This window comes from Mustela putorius, unplaced genomic scaffold (genome assembly GCF_011764305.1).
Source record: "Mustela putorius furo isolate JIRA1106 unplaced genomic scaffold, ASM1176430v1.1 tig00000174_pilon_pilon_pilon, whole genome shotgun sequence".
Classification (NCBI taxonomy): domain Eukaryota; kingdom Metazoa; phylum Chordata; class Mammalia; order Carnivora; family Mustelidae; genus Mustela; species Mustela putorius.
The window spans coordinates 44,265,106-44,284,991 of record NW_025421304.1 but is presented as its reverse complement, the minus strand read 5'-3'; the positions used below and the strand labels follow the sequence as shown (position 1 = coordinate 44,284,991).

General features: G+C 55.1%; 1 protein-coding gene across 6 annotated transcripts; it reads right to left on the bottom strand.

Moving 5' to 3' along the window:
- Positions 1-200: 200 nt before the first annotated feature.
- On the bottom strand, positions 201-18,132 carry DEF8 (differentially expressed in FDCP 8 homolog). Of its 6 annotated transcripts, none has more exons than XM_004753771.3 (13): positions 18,032-18,097; positions 15,021-15,061; positions 13,688-13,821; positions 12,574-12,671; positions 10,928-11,077; positions 9,936-10,077; positions 7,886-8,050; positions 7,169-7,296; positions 6,854-6,967; positions 6,036-6,116; positions 5,194-5,334; positions 4,923-5,032; positions 201-3,938 (listed from the first exon to the last, which is right to left on the bottom strand). In XM_004753771.3, the coding sequence occupies exons 3-13, from the start codon at positions 13,809-13,811 to the stop codon at positions 3,836-3,838; spliced, it is 1,356 nt and encodes a 451-aa protein (XP_004753828.1). In that variant the 5' UTR covers positions 13,812-13,821; positions 15,021-15,061; positions 18,032-18,097; the 3' UTR covers positions 201-3,835. The 6 variants fall into 6 exon arrangements, with proteins under 6 accessions (XP_004753828.1, XP_044932439.1, XP_012912337.1 ...); XM_045076504.1 differs by lacking the exons at positions 15,021-15,061; positions 18,032-18,097 and adding exons at positions 15,261-15,364; positions 15,635-16,275 and having other exon boundaries at positions 201-2,294; positions 4,923-4,964; XM_013056883.2 differs by lacking the exons at positions 15,021-15,061; positions 18,032-18,097 and adding exons at positions 15,261-15,364; positions 15,635-16,270 and having other exon boundaries at positions 4,923-4,964.
- Between the last annotated feature and the right edge of the window lie 1,754 nt (positions 18,133-19,886).

Here is a 19,886-nt window from a genome sequence, read left to right as displayed (position 1 = left end):
AAACAACTATTAAACTCTAGTTAGTAAGCTGTGTTTTCACAGAGGCATAGGTTGGCAATGCTGACCGTACTTTGTGTTCTAGGGTTGAGCAAATAAATATTTATGGGTAACGAAGTCAGGTTTCTGTCCAGAAGGGAATCACAAATATGAAAAAAGGAAAAGAATCACGTGGTGTCGCTTTGCAATTAGAAGTATCCGTGTGAACGCATGGTTTTTAATATGTTTCTGAAGAACAAGATATTGACGTACAGAGTACAGTTTTCTAGCTTCTGCTGGAAGCACCTAGAAGCACTGAGCCCTGGAACACATCACACCCCACAGCCACCATTCTCCACCAACCAGCGTTTGGGCTTCTTGGAGAAATGTCTGGTTTCAGGATTAGGACCGGGAAAGTGCAAAGCAGCCAAGAACAGTGTACAATGCTGGAAAGTACGGTGCCTACAGGGTGACAGGAACAGATCAGGACACAGGAGACGAGTCGATGAAAGCCAGCATCTCCAGGAGTGGGACAGACAGTGCACTGAGGACACAGCATCATTTTCAGGGAATTCCCACCCAACGGGCAAAGCCTGAATCTTATCACAAAAATCCACATTGAAGAATATCCTTCAAAATAATTAGCTTGTGGGGCACCTGGGGGCCTCAGTCAGTGAAGCATCTGCCTTCGGCTCAGGTCATGACCCTGGGGTCCTGGGATTGAGCCCCACATCGGGCCCCCTGCTCAGCGGGGAGCCTGCTTCTCCCTCTGCCTGCTGCTCCCCCATTTGTGCCACTCCCATCAAATATATTCTTAGGGGAAAAAAAAATTTAGCTTGTGTTTTTTTTAAGGTATCCATGTCATGTACCCTTCCAAAATAAAGACAGCGAAATATACGTAGCAGCTGAATGGCAAAATCTGAATAAATTTTGTTGTAGTCTACGATATTGTGTCAGTGTTAGTTTCTGGGGAGAACTGAACTGTGGGCGTTTGATGCCCTTGTTTGGGAGGAGCAGACGCAAGTATTTACAGGCCAAGGGGCATGATCTCTGCAACTGATGGCCAAATGGTTAAGAAAAAGAATATAGCAAACAGGAAACATTAGTATTTAGGGAATCCAGGAGGTGAGTAAATGGGAATGGTTTTGCAATGTTTCTGTAAACCTAAGTTTGTCAAAATACAAATGGGAAAAACACGATGGCATCACCTGAGAGAGAGAGAGACAGTCTAGTATACTTTATCTGTCCTGGAGTAGCCCAGGTGTACCTCTACACCTTTGTCCTGGGGGCATGTGCTTCCACAGGCCGGCACCAGGCCCGCAGACAGCCGGCCTGCACTGTTCCTGTGGCTCTCCGCTTTCTGTAGGCATAGAGTTGCAGTCTGACAGCCTATCTGAATTGCAGCTCGGTGTGGATGGTGTGCAAAGAGTCCTAAAGCAGAAAACTCCCTATGTTCTCTGGGTCATGGCCCCTTTGAGATCCTGGTCACAACTGTAGATCATTTCTCTGCAAACAATGTACACAGGAGCTCGAAGGCAATTTGGGAGGGAGGCGGTTATAGTCCTCCTGAAGACCACGGGAATGGCCTTAAATTGCAGTGAGGGCCCTTTTGGGGTCTAGCTTGTGCAAGAGGCTGCCGGAGGCTGGGCCTTGACTTGCACGGCCATCCAGTTTTTCGGTGACTGCCTTGGGTTAACGGAAGTCCACAATGAGGACTCTAGAAGACCGAGCATTATCTGCATGCCAGGCCCCGTGCTCAATACTTCCTAGACCCTAAACTCCCCACAAGGTATGTGTTCTCACCATTCACAGAAATGGAGCTGACAGGGAGCCACAAACTTGGCCCTCTGATTCCCATCAAGAACTTCTGCCCAGAACAGATCCCATTTGACCCCACTGGATGGGGAAAACTGGGCTTTTCCAAAGCCTGCACTTGGTCTGCGTGTCAACAAACTGCCTTGTCCCCAATTCACCACGTGCACCAGAGTGTAGAGAACATGGACTTAATGAGACAGCAGCCGCAGCGTTATCATGGCGGGACACCCCTGCTGCTCTCTGTGGAGGGCGGGCCATGCAGACTGGGTCTTGGGCGTCTTTGTACCGTGCTGTGGACTCCAAGACCCACACACAACTTTCTTTAAAGACTTTGCCAAGTGGAAACATTGGGAAGGAGGAAATGGGCTTGGTCAAAAAGAAAAGGGAGCCAACTCTTTGTCCAGCAGACACCAGTGTATTATTAATGCTTCCTATGGACACGGTGATTATAACTGGAATAATGTGATGTTCGCTACACAGGAGATACAGGAACGGCCAATGTCCTTGTGACAGAAATGGGACATAGTGGTGAGAAATGTGCAGACTTGGAGGTGTAGGAAAAGGGCGCTTGGCCCTTAAGCCCCCCCTTCAGCCCTGGAGAGGAAGGGGAAGCAGGATGGGGACCTGTTGCCGGTCCAACCTCTCCGGTTGTTTGCTTCTCACTGTCACCCTGAAGCAGATCAGAGCACACCACTAGAGGACTGCCCAAGGCCACCATGGGAGACTTTCTGATGGTGCAGAGAAGCAAGAAGGAGACGCTGTCTTTATCCACCATTCTTGTCAGCCAACAAGCTAAGCTGACCTTTCTGCCACCAGTCCAAGGTAACAGACGTCCAAGGGACTACACTCCACCAGCACCACCTGCGCCCATCACCTGTGCACATCAGCAGCCAAACGCCATCCAGACACGAGGGTATAAAAGATAAAGAGTCACACCACGGAACATTCTCTTCCCACAGACCCCCCTACAGCAGGGTCTCTGGAGCACAAAACAACCCCGCAAATACTGAGCCAACAGTGGCTCCCGCGGTGAAGATCTGGGAGTTCTCACCCTCTGTCCCGGGGTTCCATTTGCCGGCAGGGGTACAGGACCTTCCACATCTGATCCTCGGTCTTCCTGCACATGCTCTGGGATCCCTGCCCAAAACTCCCTTGAGCAAATACTCCCAGTGCCCGACTTCAGGCCCCCAAACAAAAGACCAGTGGCTGGTGGTGGTCTGTAAGCTGTCCAGAGCCCTCAGATGGCACAGGGAGCCCCTCTGGCAAAGATCTGACTGCAGCCAACCCTGTTGCCTAACCTAGACCTTCCCCCCGGGGCACAGTCCCTGCTGCCAGCTGGGAAGGACAGCCTCTTCCACCGGACCCCCAGCCCCCCAGCACCACAATAAGCACAAAGGGAGGAGCGGGGGCTGGTCCACCCAGGGGGAAGAACCTCACAGCCCCCGTCCCTCCATGTTGTACGGAGGTGGGAACCCCCTGGATGGGCCCTGTCGGAGGAGAACCCAGAGAGAGAGAACCTTGAGAGGCAGGAGCAGGGCTCTCAGGAGACAGTCATGAACCACCCCAGTTAGGGCCACCTACAAGTCCCCACACAAGGGGTGAAGAGGATGGGGGCCTCCAGGTAGATCCAAACCATCCATTGCAGAGGAAACTCAGGCCACACCTGGGTGTCTGCAACCAGCATTCCCGGGGCTTATCGGCCACTCCCCCAAAGCCCTCTAGGGGTTCTCAGGGTGGCCAAAGCCCAGCAGCCTTGACCCCAAGGGCCTCCTCAAGGCTCGTTGCCACAGGGGGCGGTAAGAAGCCTCTCCCCATGGACCCCATGCTTTCCCAGCAGCACACCCAGGAAAGAGCCCCACGAGGCTGCCCCCAGTCCCAGCAAGTGCCTGGGACAAGCATGATGATCCTCACAACCCGTTGGCCCAGCACTGGAGAGAGGTCTGCGGCTGGGCCCTAGGGGTCTCCAGAACACAAGAAACACCTTGACTTTGGCAATCACTGGCAGGTTGAATGCCAGAAAGGCCTGGGGGGGGCGCCTGCTGCTCTACGCATCCACGTCCGGACCAGGCTCCTGGAAGAGCGACTGCTTGCGCAGGGTGAGCCGAGCACATTTGGGGCACGTGGTGGAGTTGTCATAGTAGCAGTCCCTGGGGACAGGGAGGGTGGGGTCAGCCCCAGCAAGGGTCTGGGCTCTGCACGTGAAACTACCGCGAAGCCTTCCCAGACTTCCTAAGTCAGGCCCTTCTCTCCCTCGTCTGTGGATGGGCACATGGAGGCAGTTTCTCCCAGAGGGCAGAAGCCAGGTCTGCACCCAGTGCCCCCAGGCCTGGGTCCAGGGCCTCAGGGTGGGCCCCTCCTGCAGGGTTCACACCTGCCAGCCGGCTGCCATCCAACATCTGCTGGGAGCACTCCACCACTGCACAGAGCCTCACCTGGGGCACGGGGTGCGCACCGAGTCCTGGGGACTGCTGCTCCTGGAATACCCACTTTTCACTCCAGTCCCAGGCTGCACCAGCAGTGCTCGCTGGGCGGACAGCAGGTGCCCAACGGAAATCCACGTGGACAGCAATGGGAGGCACCCATCTGAGCCCAGTGTGAGGCACCGTGCGGGGTCCAGCAGGCCCACTCTATGTTAGTAACTGTACTGATCACTCTTCCAACCTATGTCATTATTTTTCCAAACATCCCCTAAGTCTTTTTGTCACAAATACTTAACGTTGTTTGAAACTAAGTAGTCAATAAAAACGTTAGGTATTTCTTTGGGCCTAGGGATGTTTGAAAAAAACCACCAAGACATTGGGGCTGCCCAGAACCAGAAAGTCAAGGGCCCTCTGGCCTCCCCTACAGTGCCCGTCTGCTGGAGCAGGGAAGCAGTCAGACAGCACCCGCACGCTGGGGTCTGGGCCACAGCACCCCTCCCCGGCCCCAGAGGGGCTTGTTCCCCTTGGAACTTCTAATTTCATCCCACACATTAGGGTCTAAACCCACATCTAGGATCAAGGCAAGGGGCTCTGAAAATCAGGCAGCAAAGACTGACCCCCAAATGCCACCCCTCCCTCCGCCCCTCCGTCCCTCCGCTGCCTGCTGGGAACCCGCACACCTGGCCAAGGGGTCGGTCGGGCCACACGAACCTGTGGAAGACGGCAGAGCAGTCGGTGCACACGGACGTGTGGCTGTCGAAGGGGAAGAGAACGTCACCCTCTCTGCAGAGCTCACACACGAAGCCCTTGGCCTGACACCGCTGGGGGCGACAGTGCAGCATGGAGGGCAGGTCAGCGCAGGCTGTGGAGGGCACCTGAGGCCGAGGACACACGGGGCCCAGCGGCTTGCCCGCCCTCCCTGCCCCAGGGACTGGGAGTAGAGGGAAAGATGCCCCAGCCTGCGGGTCCCCAGGCTGCCCACCTCACAGTCCAGCTTAATGTGCTTGGCAAAGAGCGTGTGTGTCTCAGTGAGGGAGCAGCTCAGGCGACCCGTGTGCGCGTCCAGCAGGTCCTGCACGGAGTACATCTCATCGTTCTCCACGAAATGCTGCCGGTCCTGGAGCTGTGGGTCCCAGCAAGCGCCACCCCAAACACTGGGTGAGGGCCCCTTCTGCGGCCCGCCCCCCGCCCCCAACCAACCTGCCCATCCTCCAGGCCCCCGGGAGCTCACGGGAAGCAACAGGGGGTATCGGGCTCTGGGGCTCATGGTGCCTCCCCCAAGCACCCTGCTTTCAGCACGCTGGGTACCCCGCACCTCTGCCCAGCACGCCAAAGCTCCTCCTGGGCCTGACCCTGTTCACCATCGCCCTTTCCCAGCTTTATCTTGCTCACAGACCTCACTACCCCCGACTCTTTATTTTTCTTCCCCACCTGAAGTGAGGACACGGATTCCTGCCTGTTTTGTTTCCTGCTCCCTAGGATCTAGAACAGTGAACACCCATGAATGCTTAATGAACCAATAGTAGGGGAGCCTTGAAGAGTGTGTTTGTGGCCAGTCCTGCCTGCACAGTACTGCGCCTGGTGCACTCTATGGAGACCCAGGCAAGGACTAGAGGGTGACACCCGCTCCCCTCCATGACAGAATCCAGGAACACTTTTGTGGCTAGAATGCCTGTTTGCTCTCTGAATACCTGGGGTTCCTTGGGACAGAGCATGGGAGACACACGCAAGCTAGGAAGTCATCGGAAAGAGACCTGGATCTGTGTGTCCCCTTCGCCCGGGCCCCCTGCACTCCCAGCTCCCACTCCGGGGCGGGGGGCTGACCTGCAGGAGCAGACGGGCCTCCATCGCTTCCCTGCAGGTAATGAAGTAGGGCTTCATGAGCAGGATGTCCTGGCGCAGCTTCTGTGGGTGAGAGGGGAGGTCTGCTGCGGCAACCCTGGCAGGCCCGCACCATGGCACCCTGGGGAACAAGGGGGCAGGCAGTCCAGGTCGGGAGGGGACAGATGGTGCCTTCACGGCCCCCAGGATGGTCCCAGATCTGAGAGCTCCAGCCAAGCTCGAGTTCGAACCCCGGCTTCCAGGCCAGGGCTGCCCGAGGAGCGTTCACCTTCAAACACATCATACGAAAGAGAGAAAGAATAATGTTGTGTGCTGATTCTGTTGATTATCTTTTGGATATACAGAGTAATATAAAACACACTACTAAATTAACTTTACCTGCTTTTTACTTTTTTTTAAAAAAGATTTTATTTATTTATTTATTTATTTGTCAGAAAGAGAGAGAGAAAGAGGGCACACAAGCAGGGGGAGCAGCAGAGGGAGAAGCAGGCTTCCTGCTGAGCAGAGAGCCTGATGCAGGACTCGATCCCAGGACCTGATCACAACCTGAGCCGAAGGCAGATGCTTCACTGACGAAGTCCCCCAGGCACCCTGCTTTTTACTTTTGTAAAAACTAAAAAAAATTCCCAAACTGCCTCTGGGCCTTGTATCATATCGTGACTGGACACCGCTCTAGGGCCTTGAACCCTAAGGATAGCAGAGGAGCCCCCCCCAACCTCAGCAGATGGCATCCCCCCTCTGCTCCCAGGACACATGGGGAGAGTGCGGCGCACCCTCACCCCTACCCCCTCCAGCCTTACCCGGATCTCCACCAGCTCCTCCACATAGTTGAACAGCAGAGGGTTGATCTCCCGGAGCCTGAGCACTGGCCGAGACACCATGAGAGCCAGGTACCGCATACTGCAGCGGGACACCTGCGGGGCGAGGGGAGGTACCCCCAGCATTGCACACGCCACCCCCCAGTACTACGTCCCCCCAGCCTAAGCCAGGCCGAAGCACTGGCTCTCCCTCCTTGGGGCTCCAACTCCTCCCCTCCCAGCCCCAGTCCCCCACCCCCGACCTCTACCCCACCCTTGCCACCCTCCCTCCCCCCACATCCCACGCCCCTGCCTTGCCTTGCGTGGCTCGAAGTCCCAGTTGTGCACGACTCGTGCAGGGATGACCGCCAGGTCATTCCAGTGGCAATGGGTGCAGTAGTACTGGCCCGTATAGTCACACTGCCGGGCCTCGCTGGGCACGCCCCCTGTCACGGTGACGGGTCATTACAAAGTCAGGGCTGCCCTCGGTGTCCCCAACAGCTTAGGAATCACACAATATGTGGAAAGCGTATGGGGCGAGAGACAGTTGACCTGGGAGGCTCTGCCCTCCAGACCTGACACAGTGTCTTCTCATCACGAGACCCGAAGCAGATCAGGGCACACTGCTGCCCTCAGTTTTGTCGTCAATAAAGTGGAACAATAGCAGGACCCCACTGCAGGACTGCTGAGAGGACCCCAGAAATTAACATGAGCAAATCTCTGACGTGTGGCACACTAATGACACTGTGCCATTTTTCCCATCTAGGTAGGCTTTCTGTGACAATGGGGCCACACAGGAGGTTGAGTGCAGGCCAGCACTGGGGGTCCTCCCAGGTGACCTGGGCTGGCACCGCACTCTGCTTGAGTGGGAGTGAAAAGATGCCAGTAGCAGCCCCTTGCCCCTCCCCATGGAAAGAGAGCAGGACACCAGCCCCAGGAGCCCAGCTGCCCCTCACTGTCTGATTTACCCAATTTTCATACCCCTGCCTACCGTAGCCCCTGCCCCCGCACCCTGCTCCCTCCGGGGGCACTCACGCAAGGAGATGGGTGCCCGGCACTCTGCGCAGCGGTAATCTTGGCTGTCCAGCCCTGTCTCCGGGCAGATGTTCAGCTCATACTCGGCTTGGTGGCTGACTTTGGAGCGCACGCAGGGCTTGGAGATGAGGTTCAAACACTTGCTGTGACATCGGTAATAACATCCTGGGGTAGGGGGGCAACAGGGTGCCTTTCAGAAGTGGGGGGTATCCAGCAGCCCAGACCGCCTCTCAGCTCTACCCCAATTCCCACCTCACTCTGAGAGCTTTGCAAGGCCCCCCTGTAGGTCCCAAAATGTCAGAGACCTTGTCAGTCCCCATCCCAAGCTTCACCCTATGGGTGTGAGGAGACCTTCCTCCCCATCTCCAGACTATAGGTCCCACCGGGATGCCTCGAGGGCAGCGAAATCACTCCGTCTGAGGGAAATTCTCGCTCTTCCTTCAGAAACCCGCCTCCCACACACGGTTTTCTCACCTCAAATGTACCGACTCCGTCTTCCCACCTGCTGAGACTAAAATTTGTAACGTCTTCTCAACTTCCCTTTTATGCCTCTTTCCAGCTCTCCAGCGAGAGCCACACTCGCACTCACCCAAAACACTCCACCCTGATCAGAGAGCCAGCTTCCTCCCTCAGCTCTCCCCACTCCTTCCTTCAGGCCGTGCTCCACTTGTGCCCAGAGTGGTCCTTTTAAAACCCGGGCATGGCGCCTGGGTGGCTCAGTTGGTTAAGTGGCTGCCTTCAGCTCAGGTCATGATCCCAGAGTCCCAGGATCAAGTCCCACATGGGGCTCCCAGCTCCATGGGGAGTCTGCTTCTCCCTCTGACCTTCTCCCCTCTCATGCTCTCCCTCTCAAAAAAATAAAATCTTGGGGCGCCTGGGTGACTCAGTGGGTTAAGCCTCTGCCTTCGCCTCAGGTCATGATCTCAGGGTCCTGGGATCAAGCCCCGCATCGGGCTCTCTGCTCAGCGGGGAGCCTGCTTCCCCCCCCTCTGCCTGTCTCTCTGCCTCTCTGCCTACTTGTGATCTCTCTCTCACTCTCTCTGTCAAATAAATAAATAAAATCTTTAATAATAAATAAATAAAATCTTTAAAAAAAATAAAATAAAACCCGGGCATGTCCAGCACTGACCTGTGGCTCCCTGTGTGCTTAGAGCAAAGCCCTTGGTCCCCTCTGAGCCCGCCTTGACCAGCCTCCTCTCAGACCTAGTGCCCCAGCCAGCTTCTCTCTGCTCCACGCTGAAGACAATGGCCACACACCAGCCTCGGGGCCTCGGCACACACTTCCCGCACAGGAACATGCTTCCCCAGATATACTCCTGCCTTACTCCCAGACTTCCAAATTTTGCTTAAATGTCACATGATGCCGTTTCATTCCACCCTAAAGTCACACCCGTCACACTGCCTGACCCACACTGTTGCCTTTCCTTGTTTTTCTTCAGTGGACCATACTGTCTAACACACCACACGCTCACTCGGAACAGCACCATCCACAGGAATTCTCTGCAAAAACAGAAATGTCTAACACAGGGCGCCTGGGTGGCTCAGTGGGTTAAGCCGCTGCCTTCGGCTCAGGTCATGATCTCAGGTTCCTGGGATCGAGTCCCGCATCGGGCTCTCTGCTCGGCAGGGGGCCTGCTTCCCTCTCTCTCTATCTGACTGCCTCTGTCTACTTGTGTTCTCTGTCTGTCAAATAAATAAATAAAATCTTAAAAAAAAAAAAAAAAAAAAAAGAAATGTCTAACACAGTGGCCACCACAGTAGCCTCGCGTGGCTACTGAGATTGCATAACTAAGGAATGAAGTAGTTATTTATTTTAACTGGTTTAGATTAAAACTGGAAGAGGCACCTGTGGCTTGTGGCCACCGTACTAGAGAGCCAGATGTGGAGGAAAGGCTGGTAAAGAAGGGAGTTTGGGTCTGTTGCCCCTTGTTTCATCCCGGGTACTCAGTCCATTAGGCTCAGTAAACACTGCGCACACTGCCAGAAGTCACACGCACACACCCAGAGCTGCCGGGGCTGCGTGTTGACACACCTGTGCCGGAGCACCCACCTGTGCAGGTGTACCAGGTCTGAATGAGCCCCCAGATGATGGTGTTGCACTTGTCACAGGTCTGCTTGACACTTTTGCTCTTCTCCTTGTAGAAACGGTGCTCCAGGAGGACTCGGATGTTGGGTTCGTCCTCACTGGGGTCCTGGAGAGAGTCCCGGGAGGGGTCGCAGGTGAGCCTGCTGTACCTCCTTTTCCTTGCCATGAACCCTTTTACTTATTTCTTCCAGGTACCATTTACAGCAGACACGGTGAGTTTCCCCCAATGTCACACCCCTTTTCCCTTTAGCAACAGAACTCCCCAGCACGCAGTCAGGCCTGGACCATCCGGACAACAGTCTGACTTTCCCTGCACCCAGATGCCATGCTGGGACGCTGTGCGGGTCGAGGGTGTGTAAGCAGGAGTGATGACGCCTCCCCTCCCCTCACACCCTTTTTCCTGCTAAGTACAGACCCAGAGGTGACAAGGGGCCATCTTAGATTCTCCACAAGGACTGGCAAAGCAGTAAGAACAGAGGGCCGGGGACCCCCCAACACCATTAGCTGCCCTGTGGGCCCTAGGTCACCTACAGGACTTCCACATGAGTAAAATTACATGTCATTCCTTTAAGCCGCTATATTTTGGGGCGTGTTGTTACCAAAGCCTTCTTTGTGTCTTAATGAATATTGCGCTTTCTAATTCCCAGGGACGGTGCCAGCAAGTTAAAGAGCACCCACGGTCAAGGTAAACCTGTGCGTTTGGGCCTCCAGGATGCATTACCTTTACTGCTGTCGCCTTCGTGAAACACACACTCGGGAAGTCCCCGCCTCCCCCGCAACTCTAGGCCCTGAGGCTCAGGGAGGGACTGACCCGATGCACTTGAGCCGGTGGGTGGGCCTGTGCCCTGCACTGGCCAAGCCAGATTAGACTAACAGAGAAGAGCCTGCCTGTGGGGTGAAGGCCCACCTCTGTCCTCCATGCGGGGGAGGGGGGGACAGGTCAGGTCAGCGCCCACCTTCAGCTCCTGGAGCTTCAGCCGGAGGTGGATCAGCCTCACAACAGCGTCCTTCTGCTTCTCTGACTGCTCGGGCAGCTCCAGGATCGCCTGCTTGCACTCCTCGATGGCCTGCCGCAGCTGCTGAATGTCTGAGGCCAGGAAAAGACCCTGCCCGGGGCGGGGGGCAGAGGGGTGGCGGAGGGAGGCAGATGACAGTGTCAGAGGCCCACCCTGCCTGCTCTCCACATGGAGGTCCAGCCCAGGGCAGACCACCCCCCCCCAAGTCACCGGCCTCCATGAAGAAACAGATGCCCAGAGGGAGGGGCCAAGGACTTGCTCAAGGCCCCACAAAGTTAGCAGCACAGGTAGGAACCAGCCCGAGCCACCTGCCCACCAGCGGGACCTGGCCACTCATATGCCTCTGAAAACCTAATTCAGGATGTTTTCAAAAACATGACTTCTTCTTTTAGAAACCCTATCCTTCTTCTGGCTGTGCTATTTTGCTTATTTCTACAGAACTTCCTCTTGGATGAAAGCCAGGGGAAGGACAATTTGCCTGTCATGAAGGACAGGAAGTGGCCTCCAGCTTAATCACCAAGCCCGGAGATGCCCCAGGTACCCACACACCCCAAGCAGCGGCACCTCACAAGGACTCAGGGCCAGGGCCCAACAAAGGCCCTGGGCTCGGGACCCTGCTATTACAGGGAAGGAAGCCGGGCTCAAGTTGGAGCAGAGTAGCTGAGGCTGACCTTGCACAGGGCACAGGACAGAGCTGCCCTCGGGACCCCCACCTCCGCCTCCATGAGACCAGGCAAAGAGCAGGAGATACTCCTACCCTGGAAACTCGGTGTGTGGCCCGTAGCAAGGGAGCAAAAATTTCTTCAGTGAAGGTATAAAACACAAATACAAAATGAAAAGTAAATGAGAACTGGGGGCTTCTGGGTGAATCTTTTTTTTTTTTTTTTTGATTACTTAGGATGTTTCAAATAAAAGTTGAAGATACTTTGCATAAAATTAAAAGATTTTCAAACCTTTTAAAAGAGATTATTAGAGCCCTTTAATTAAAAAAAGGAAAAGCTGGGACGCCTAGGTGGCTCAGTTGGTTGGACGACTGCCTTCAGCTCAGGTCATGATCCTGGAGTCCCAGGATCGAGTCCCGCATCGGGCTCCCAGCTCCGTGGGGAGTCTGCTTCTCCCTCTGACCTTCTCCTCACTCATGCTCGCTCTCACTGTCTCTCTCTCAAATAAATAAATAAATAAATCTTTAAAAAAAAAAAAAAATGAAAAGCTAAAGCAAGAAATTGAACTGAGGAGAGTGGCCTGTGGTCCTTCCCTCACCCTGCTGTGTGGCCACAGCTTCCCCAGGACCCAGAGGGAGCCAACCCTCATGTCTGCCTCCCAGTGACCTGGAATGTGCGGATAGGGATAGCCCCAAACCAGAAGAGCAGCTTTGGGCCCCAAACCCCAGGTCAGCTGGTCTCTCTGGCTCCCCACCAGGTTATGGAGATGGGAGGCAGGTGTCATTAGGTCTCAGATTCAAGGCCCAGGAGCCCCTGCAGGTGGACCGGTCCTGCTCCCCAAGGATGGGGTGAGAAGGATATACCCAGCCGCTCCTGCCTTAGGGGCTCCCCCAGTCCCCCTCTAACCCCAGGCCCAAAACTTACCACAGGGCGGGAGAAGTGGTCCTCAGATAAGCCAAGATCCATCACTCGCTCAGTGCAGCAGAACTCCGGCTCTCCAGGCAGCAGCTCGGGCAGGGCCTCTGCAGTGGGTGTGGGTGTGGGTGTGGAGGGCAGCAGAGAGAGAAAGGAAGATCAACCTGCCTCTCCCCCAGGAGTAGGCTGGGGCCAGAGAAGCCCACAGGAGATGCTGAGGGCTACCAGGCCCTACCGTGATACCTGCTGTGTTTGCATTGGCAAAGGAACCCTAACCCTATACAGGTAAGAGAGAGCCATGCAAAAAGATGAGGTGGGAAAAAAATCTAAATATAAAATTTAAAAAAGAAACCAAGATGAGGTGGATACCCATGGTGCTGAGAGAGGTCCACAAAACAGTATTAGAGAAACATCCCAATTTCTTTGGTTGTTTTTTAAGATTTTATTTATTGAGGGAGAGAGACAGAGAGCACAAGCAGGGGGAGAGGCAGAGGGAGTGGGAGAGGCAGAAACAGACTCCCCACGGGGGCGGGGGGGGGCTCGATCCTAGGACTCTGGGATCACCACCTGAGCCCAAGTCTGATGCCCCATGGACTGAGCCACCCAGACGCCACAGAAACATTCCAATTTCTAGGGCACACCTTACACATGCATATATGGATTCAAGGCTGCTGGCGGATTTCACAACAGAATTTCTGAACCCCCATGTGGCCTCCAGGAGAACTCTGTGTGTGCACACACCCCCCCCAAAAACCCTGACTGCATGTGCAGCTCTCAGAGCCCCACCCCCTGATGCCCTGAGGAGCTGGGCCTCCGTCCAGGCCACTCCATCCTCTCCCTGACCAAACTGCAGCTCTGAGTTCCTTCCCCAAGTATTCCCCGAGTGAGCTCCTGCTCTGTGCTGGGCCCTGGGACGCAGCAGCGACATGACAGTCACAGATCAGATCCCTGCCTTCGGGAGAGCATGTCCTAATGGGGCCACAGAACAGGCAGAACGTAGCTTGGGCGAGGAGGAAAGGGAAGGCCAGTAAGGCGCCCAGCTACTCGGGAAAGCCAGCGTGCTCCGTGGGAGGAACTGGGAAGAGAGGATGGGGGGCCGCTCAGGCCTGCCCCCAGCACCTACCTGCAGAAGTGACTTCTGGGGCCTCCTTGCTGGGCCTCTGCTCATGCTGCCGTGGCCCAGTCTCCTTGTTGAAGGGGTTGAGGTGGGCCTGCCGGAACCGGGCCAGCTTCTCGTCATATTCCATAGCATCCCACCTGTGGGGGCGGGGGGGCAAGGACAGACGGAGATGAGCCTCTAGATGCGCTCCCAGACTCACGGCACTCGTAACCCCTTCCTGAGTTCCCAGGGTTCCAGAGGGGATGCCTGGCCTCCTTCCCTCCCCCAGGAGGATTCAAGTGGAACACCCCCACACTGCAGCTGTCATCCTCTGCCCCTCCCCCAACCAGCTCAGCCCCTCACCTGGGCCCCATTGGTAGCTTCCCCTCAGGAACAGAGACCCACAGGGGGCACGCAGGTGGAACAGAGCTAGGAGAGGGACGTGACCACCCCAAGAGTACCCGGCCAGTCTGGAACCCAGGCCCCCTCCCTCCCAGGACTCCCCATTCAGCCCCAGTCCAGCCATGTCCTCACTGCTGAGAAGGCAAGGCGTGGACACTCCCACAAGACAACACCTCCCAGGACTCTGGTCCTTACTTCTGGACCTGAGCACAGGTGTTCCTTTTCTGTCATAGCACCCCAAAACCACAGCAGTGGAGCAGAACCATCAGAAACAACTGTCAAAGGTCACAGTGCTGGACACTAGGAGCCAATGCTGGGGGGCAGGCCTGCTCTCCCACCTGCACTGTGGCCTTGGGCATGGCCCATCTTCCTGGTCCCCAGGGAGCCCTATGTCTCTGCCAGTGTGGGGAGAAGGCTCCGGAATGCTCATCAAGCATCACGTAGGCCAGCACCGCACCTCACTGGCCCAGATTCCCACTGAGGCTCTGTGTGGCCCAAGTCAGTGCATGGCCCACACCTCAGGATCTCAGGAAATAGGAAATGCCTCACTCCCCACTGGCCTGTCTCTCCCCTCCCAAGAGTTCAGCAAGTGGCCAAACGGGCTAAAGCCTCCTGAAAGATAGAAAGGGGCTTTGACTGGAGACACTGACTCACTTCCCAGGTCCTCCTACCTCCTTAGCTTCTCTGCCACCAAGGTGACATGAGTTCATGGGAAGTCAACTGCTTTTCTTAAAAGTGCCGGGTGTTAATTGTGCTTTCTCTGTAGCTATTTAGTCTAAAATAATTCATGATTATCAAAGACAAGCCTATGACTCCTATCTGCACTCCCTCCAAAAGAAAGACAATGGATCCCAGAGAGGACAGCCTTGACAAGAGTCATCCCCAACGCCACCCAGTGCTGGCTGCCCAGCATCTGGGTCAGAAACTCCCACATCAACTGTGGGACCTGTCCTACCTGTTCAGCCTCTGTGGTGGGGATGTGGCAGAACCCAGCACCTGGATCAACATAGGAGAGGACACAGATGCCATGAACTATGGGCTTAAGCCTCCTCTCTCTCACTAGCTGACAGCTTTGGGCAGATCACTCAGGGTGGTTGGGCCCTGACGACCAGTGCCTCTCCAAACAACAGAATCACAGTGTCCTGAGAAGCACCCGGAGTGCAGGACAGACCCGGCTATGCCAGGACTGACTTACCCCATCTTTCTTAGTGGTGAGAAAGATTTTGTGCCTGACCAGGCTGCAGTCGGGCTCCCGAAGCTTCTCCTAGGCCACCTGGGCCCCTCCTGTGACATCCGGTTCTAGCAAGAACCCCACTCCGTCAGTTCAGCAGGAGCTCCCCCACCCTGATACCCTGTCACCCTCAAATCTGCTCTCACCCCCAGGGGACATCTGATCACCCCAGCCTGCCCTCAGAAGAAATCCTGGTGGGTCGGTTTAGCCAGAATCCCCACTCAGCCCTGATGTGTCCCCTCAGCAAGTCTCCACCTGCTGATTTTACCCTGCTTTTACCCTGATTTTACCCTGATTTTTCTCCTACTGCAAGAGTCTTCAATAAAATCTGCACTTACTGCTTTAGCAACAGTCCAGGTATGTTTTTTCTTCTCTGGGCAGAGGAAGCTGGATTCTGGGTTTGTCGCAATTTCCCAGCCTCCCTATAGTTAGATGTGGCCATGCGACTGCGTTATGACCAATGGAATTTAAACAGAAAAATCTCATGGGAATTTTTCTTAAAAGGAGGCACTATCCCTCTTCAGCTATTCCTACCTCTTGCCGCCTGGGATGCAGATGTAATGGCTGGAGCTGGCGTAGCAACCTTGGGTTTGACATAGAAGCCCTGAGCTCCTTCACCCCAGGCTTCATTCAAGTGAGACAGAAATAAACTTCTGCTTTAAGCACTGTTACCGGGAGAAGGATCTCTATCTCCTACATCTGAAACAGATCCTGAGGCATCACCTCAAGAGCCTTGTGGTAATAAAATGAATTGGTGCTATTCAAATCCCAGATCTGTCAGCTCCTAGCTGACATGTATGGTCTTGGGCAAATGCCTAAACCTTTCTTGGCTCTTGATTCCTCATGTTTCAAATGGGGGAAATAACAGTGCCCACTGTATAGGGTTATTGTGCAGATTAAATTAGTTAATACAAAGCTCCAAGTATCCTGGTCAGCATACCATGTGCATCTGATAAGTACCGGGTACAGCTTACTATTATTATTGTTGTTACTAATGTTATTAAGAATCAGATAGCCCTGGGCACCTGGGGGGCTCCGTCAGTTAAGCATCTGCCTTTGGCTCAGGTCATGATCCCAGGGTCCTGGGATGGAGTGCCTCCGCTCTCCGCTCAGCGGGGAGCCTGCTTCTCCCTGTCCCTCTGCCTGCTGCTCCTCCTGCTTGTGCTCTCACTCTCTGTCAAATAAACAGATAAAATCTTAAAAGAGAATCAGATATCCCTGATTTAAATTCTGGGTTTCCCAGTGATGAGCTATGTGATCCAATTTTCCTGCCCACAAATAAGAAGACTACCTAGCTCCTGGAGTGAGTAGAAGGACTAAGTTTGTACTTATATGTCAGGGGAACCTATAGCCCAGAGCTGTTGCTAAGCGAGCTGTCGCTGTCATCACATGACAACCACCCCAACCCCAAGGAAACCTCCCCGCATTTTAAACTGCGGCCAGAGGAGCTTAAAAGCAGGAACACCTCTGCTCCTCCCAACAGCCCTCCTCAGGGCTGGAACACCTCTCCTCCTCCCAACAGCCTCTCCCCTGGAAAAAGCATCTTTCAATTGCCTCCTTACGGGCCGTGCCAGCTCCCAGCCTAGCACAGAGGCCATGAGCAAATGGATACATGCTCATCCAACCTCTCTAGCCTCAGTCTCTCTCCTGCCAAGCTGGAGAATCATACTACCCTCAGGACTTCTGAGGGCACACAAGTGATGTCCCAAGAACACAGACGCCCAGGGGAGGCATTACACAGCAGCTGCCTTGGCTCCACCCCCTACTCCCCCTCTCCCCTCAACCCCTACCCCACTGGGTTCACCCCTCAGAAAGCCCTGCGCTCAGATTCAGGCTTGGTCTCAGAGAGGAACAGGCAGGAAGGGTGAAGACTGAGAGGAATGAAGGAAATCTGTCAAACCACCTCTGCCCTCCTCTAGAGACTCCCCTTCTCTGGCAGGGAAGAGAGGGTAGGATGCGACAACTTAGCAACTCAAGTGAACCTCAGAAAAAAGCCCAGGGGCTCATGAAGCAGGCACTGAAGGGTCCTGGGCTTAAGCTCGGGTGCACTCCTGATGGTTCTATTCTCACCCAGCCACAACTGGAGGTCCCTAGAATTCCACCTCCAGGGATAGGATAAAGTACATCCTATATTCTCATGCCTGGAAGAAGGCCTGGCAGGACCCTCCGGGGGGCTGGGGTTATTTTAAGGATTATTTGCCACAGAAGCCTGGCACAGTGGCCAACGCCGGCCTCAGGAGAGAGCCACCCCTAAGACATGCCTCCGGCAACTTCACTCACGACAACAACAAGCATATCCTCTTCTACCACGCCCAGCCATTCCCTAGTGAGGAAACTGAGGCCCGGTATTCCCAGAGAGTGGCACAGCCCTGGGATCTGCCGCGGGTCTCACCCATCCTACAGACAGCGCGTGTGGACAGTGTCACCCGGGGTTGGGGAGAGGCAAGAGAGGAGCCCCTCTCTGGGCTGATAAACCTGCCCAAGCGGGGTGGGAGGCAGCGCAGGTCCCCGGTGCCCCCAGCGCCCCAGAGAGGGCGAGCAAGTCGGAACCTTGCATCGGGCGCGGGCGGGGGCCCTGGGCGGGTTCCTGAGTCCCGGCGCCCTCGGGAGAGGGGGCTCCCCGGGACGCGGCGGGCCCAGACAGCCCCCGAGGGTCGAGCGCCCCCGTTCCCTCCACCCCCAGCACCCCCGCCCCTCACCTGGCCCGCCCAGACTACCCCCCCTCCGCCGCTCACCTGACCGCCGCCGCCCTCGCTACATTGTAACCCGCCCCGTCGCCCTCGCTACATTGTATCGGCCCCGCCGCCCGCTGCTGCCGCCTGCGGCCCGGAGGCTCATGGCAAGCCAGCCCCAGAGGCTGCGCGCCCCGCCCTCGCGCGCTGGCGGCCTCCGCGTCCCCCTCCGGGAAATGGGTGACGCTTCCTCCCGCCTGTTCAGGACGGCATGGCGGATACCACATTTTCCATGTTTTCTGTAATCACAGAAGCCGTGTTCTAGTAGAAACCACAGCACTTAAAGGGAAAAACGGCTGGGGTGTCTGGGTGGCTCAGTGGGTTGAGCGTCAGCCTTGGGCTCTGGTCGTGATCCCGGGGTCCTGGGATGGAGTCCTGCGTCAGCTCCCCACTCGATGGGGGCTTGCTTCTCCCTCGGCCTGTGCTGTTCCCCCTGCTTGCCCTCTCTCCGTGTGTGTGTCTCTCTCTCAAGTAAAATAAACCCAATATTTTTAAAAGGGGGGAGGGGAACGGTGATTTTTAATTTATTTTTAAAAAGCCCAATGGTGAGGCACCTGGGTGGCTCAGTGGGTTAAAGCCTCTGCCTTTGGCTCAGGTCATGGTGTCGGGGTCCTAGAATCGAACCCCGCATCAGGCTTTCTGCTGGGCAGGGAGCCTGCTTCCCCCCTTTTTTTCCCTCTGCCTGCCTCTCTGCCGACTTGTGATCTCTGTCTGATAAATAAATAAAATCTTTTTTAAAAAAAAGAAAAAAGAAAAAAAAGTAAAAGCCCAGTGGTTGAGGGGAAAGAAAGGGAAGAGGGGATCACTGTGCAGACAGCAGCTGCTGGGCCTCACCTGCGTGACCCTGTGTGAGGTAAGGAAGCTGGTGAATGGGCCGTCATTCTATCCCATTTTACAGAGGAAGAAACTGAGGCACGGTCAGGTTCGGGGAAGGCTCAGTAGAAGATGGGTTGGGGGATGTTGGAGAAGCCGGTGTCTGAAGTAGCCGGTACTATTTGTGCTTCCCAGCGTGCTATGGCCCTGCTGTGTTTCCCTCCTAGACCTCACCACTGCCTGATGTCCTCCTCCCCACATAGTCCTGCTCGTTGTCTATCTCCACCACCACCCCTCTCCCCATCAGAAACCAAGGGCTCGCATAGGACTTGTCTCCTCTCTTCACTGTTTCTTGCCTAGAACAGTGCCTGCACAGAGTCAGTGCTTAGTTACAAGGACTAAGGAAGGGATAAATCCCTGGGTGAACCCAGCCCTGAGAGGTAAAAGGTTTCACCTGGCAGATGTCCCACTCCCCAGATGTGTGTTAGCACCAACCGATAAACCGAGCCAGTATCTGCTGCCCCAGGACGGTGGTGAGAAGACAGATAAGGCCCCAGCCCTTGAGGAGCTACACAGATGGTGCACAAAGACGGGAGTTAATAAGAGATGTGATGGGCACTAAGAAAGAAAGAAAGAAAGAAAGAAACAGGGTGACAAGGTCATGGGCAAGTACAGGGGAGGAGGACACCAGGCTCAGGCTGAGACCCAAAGGGTAAGAAGATGAGAACGACAGTAGACCTGTGGGAAAGCGTCCAGTGGGAAACCACGAGTGTGAAACCCTTGAGGAACAGAAAGCAGGCCAGTGTGGCCAGAGTTTAGTAAAAGTGGAAGGCTGGAGAAAGATGAAGTGGGAGGCAAAGCTATAGTGTTTGTAAACACATTGTCTTTTTCTCTTTTTTTTTAAGATTTATTTATTTATTTGACAGAAATCACAAGTAGGCAGAGAGAGAGAGGAGGAAGCAGGCTCCCTGCAGAGCAGAGAGCCCAATGTGGGGCTCCATCCCAGGACCCTGAGATCATGAACTGAGCCAAAGGCAGAGGCTTA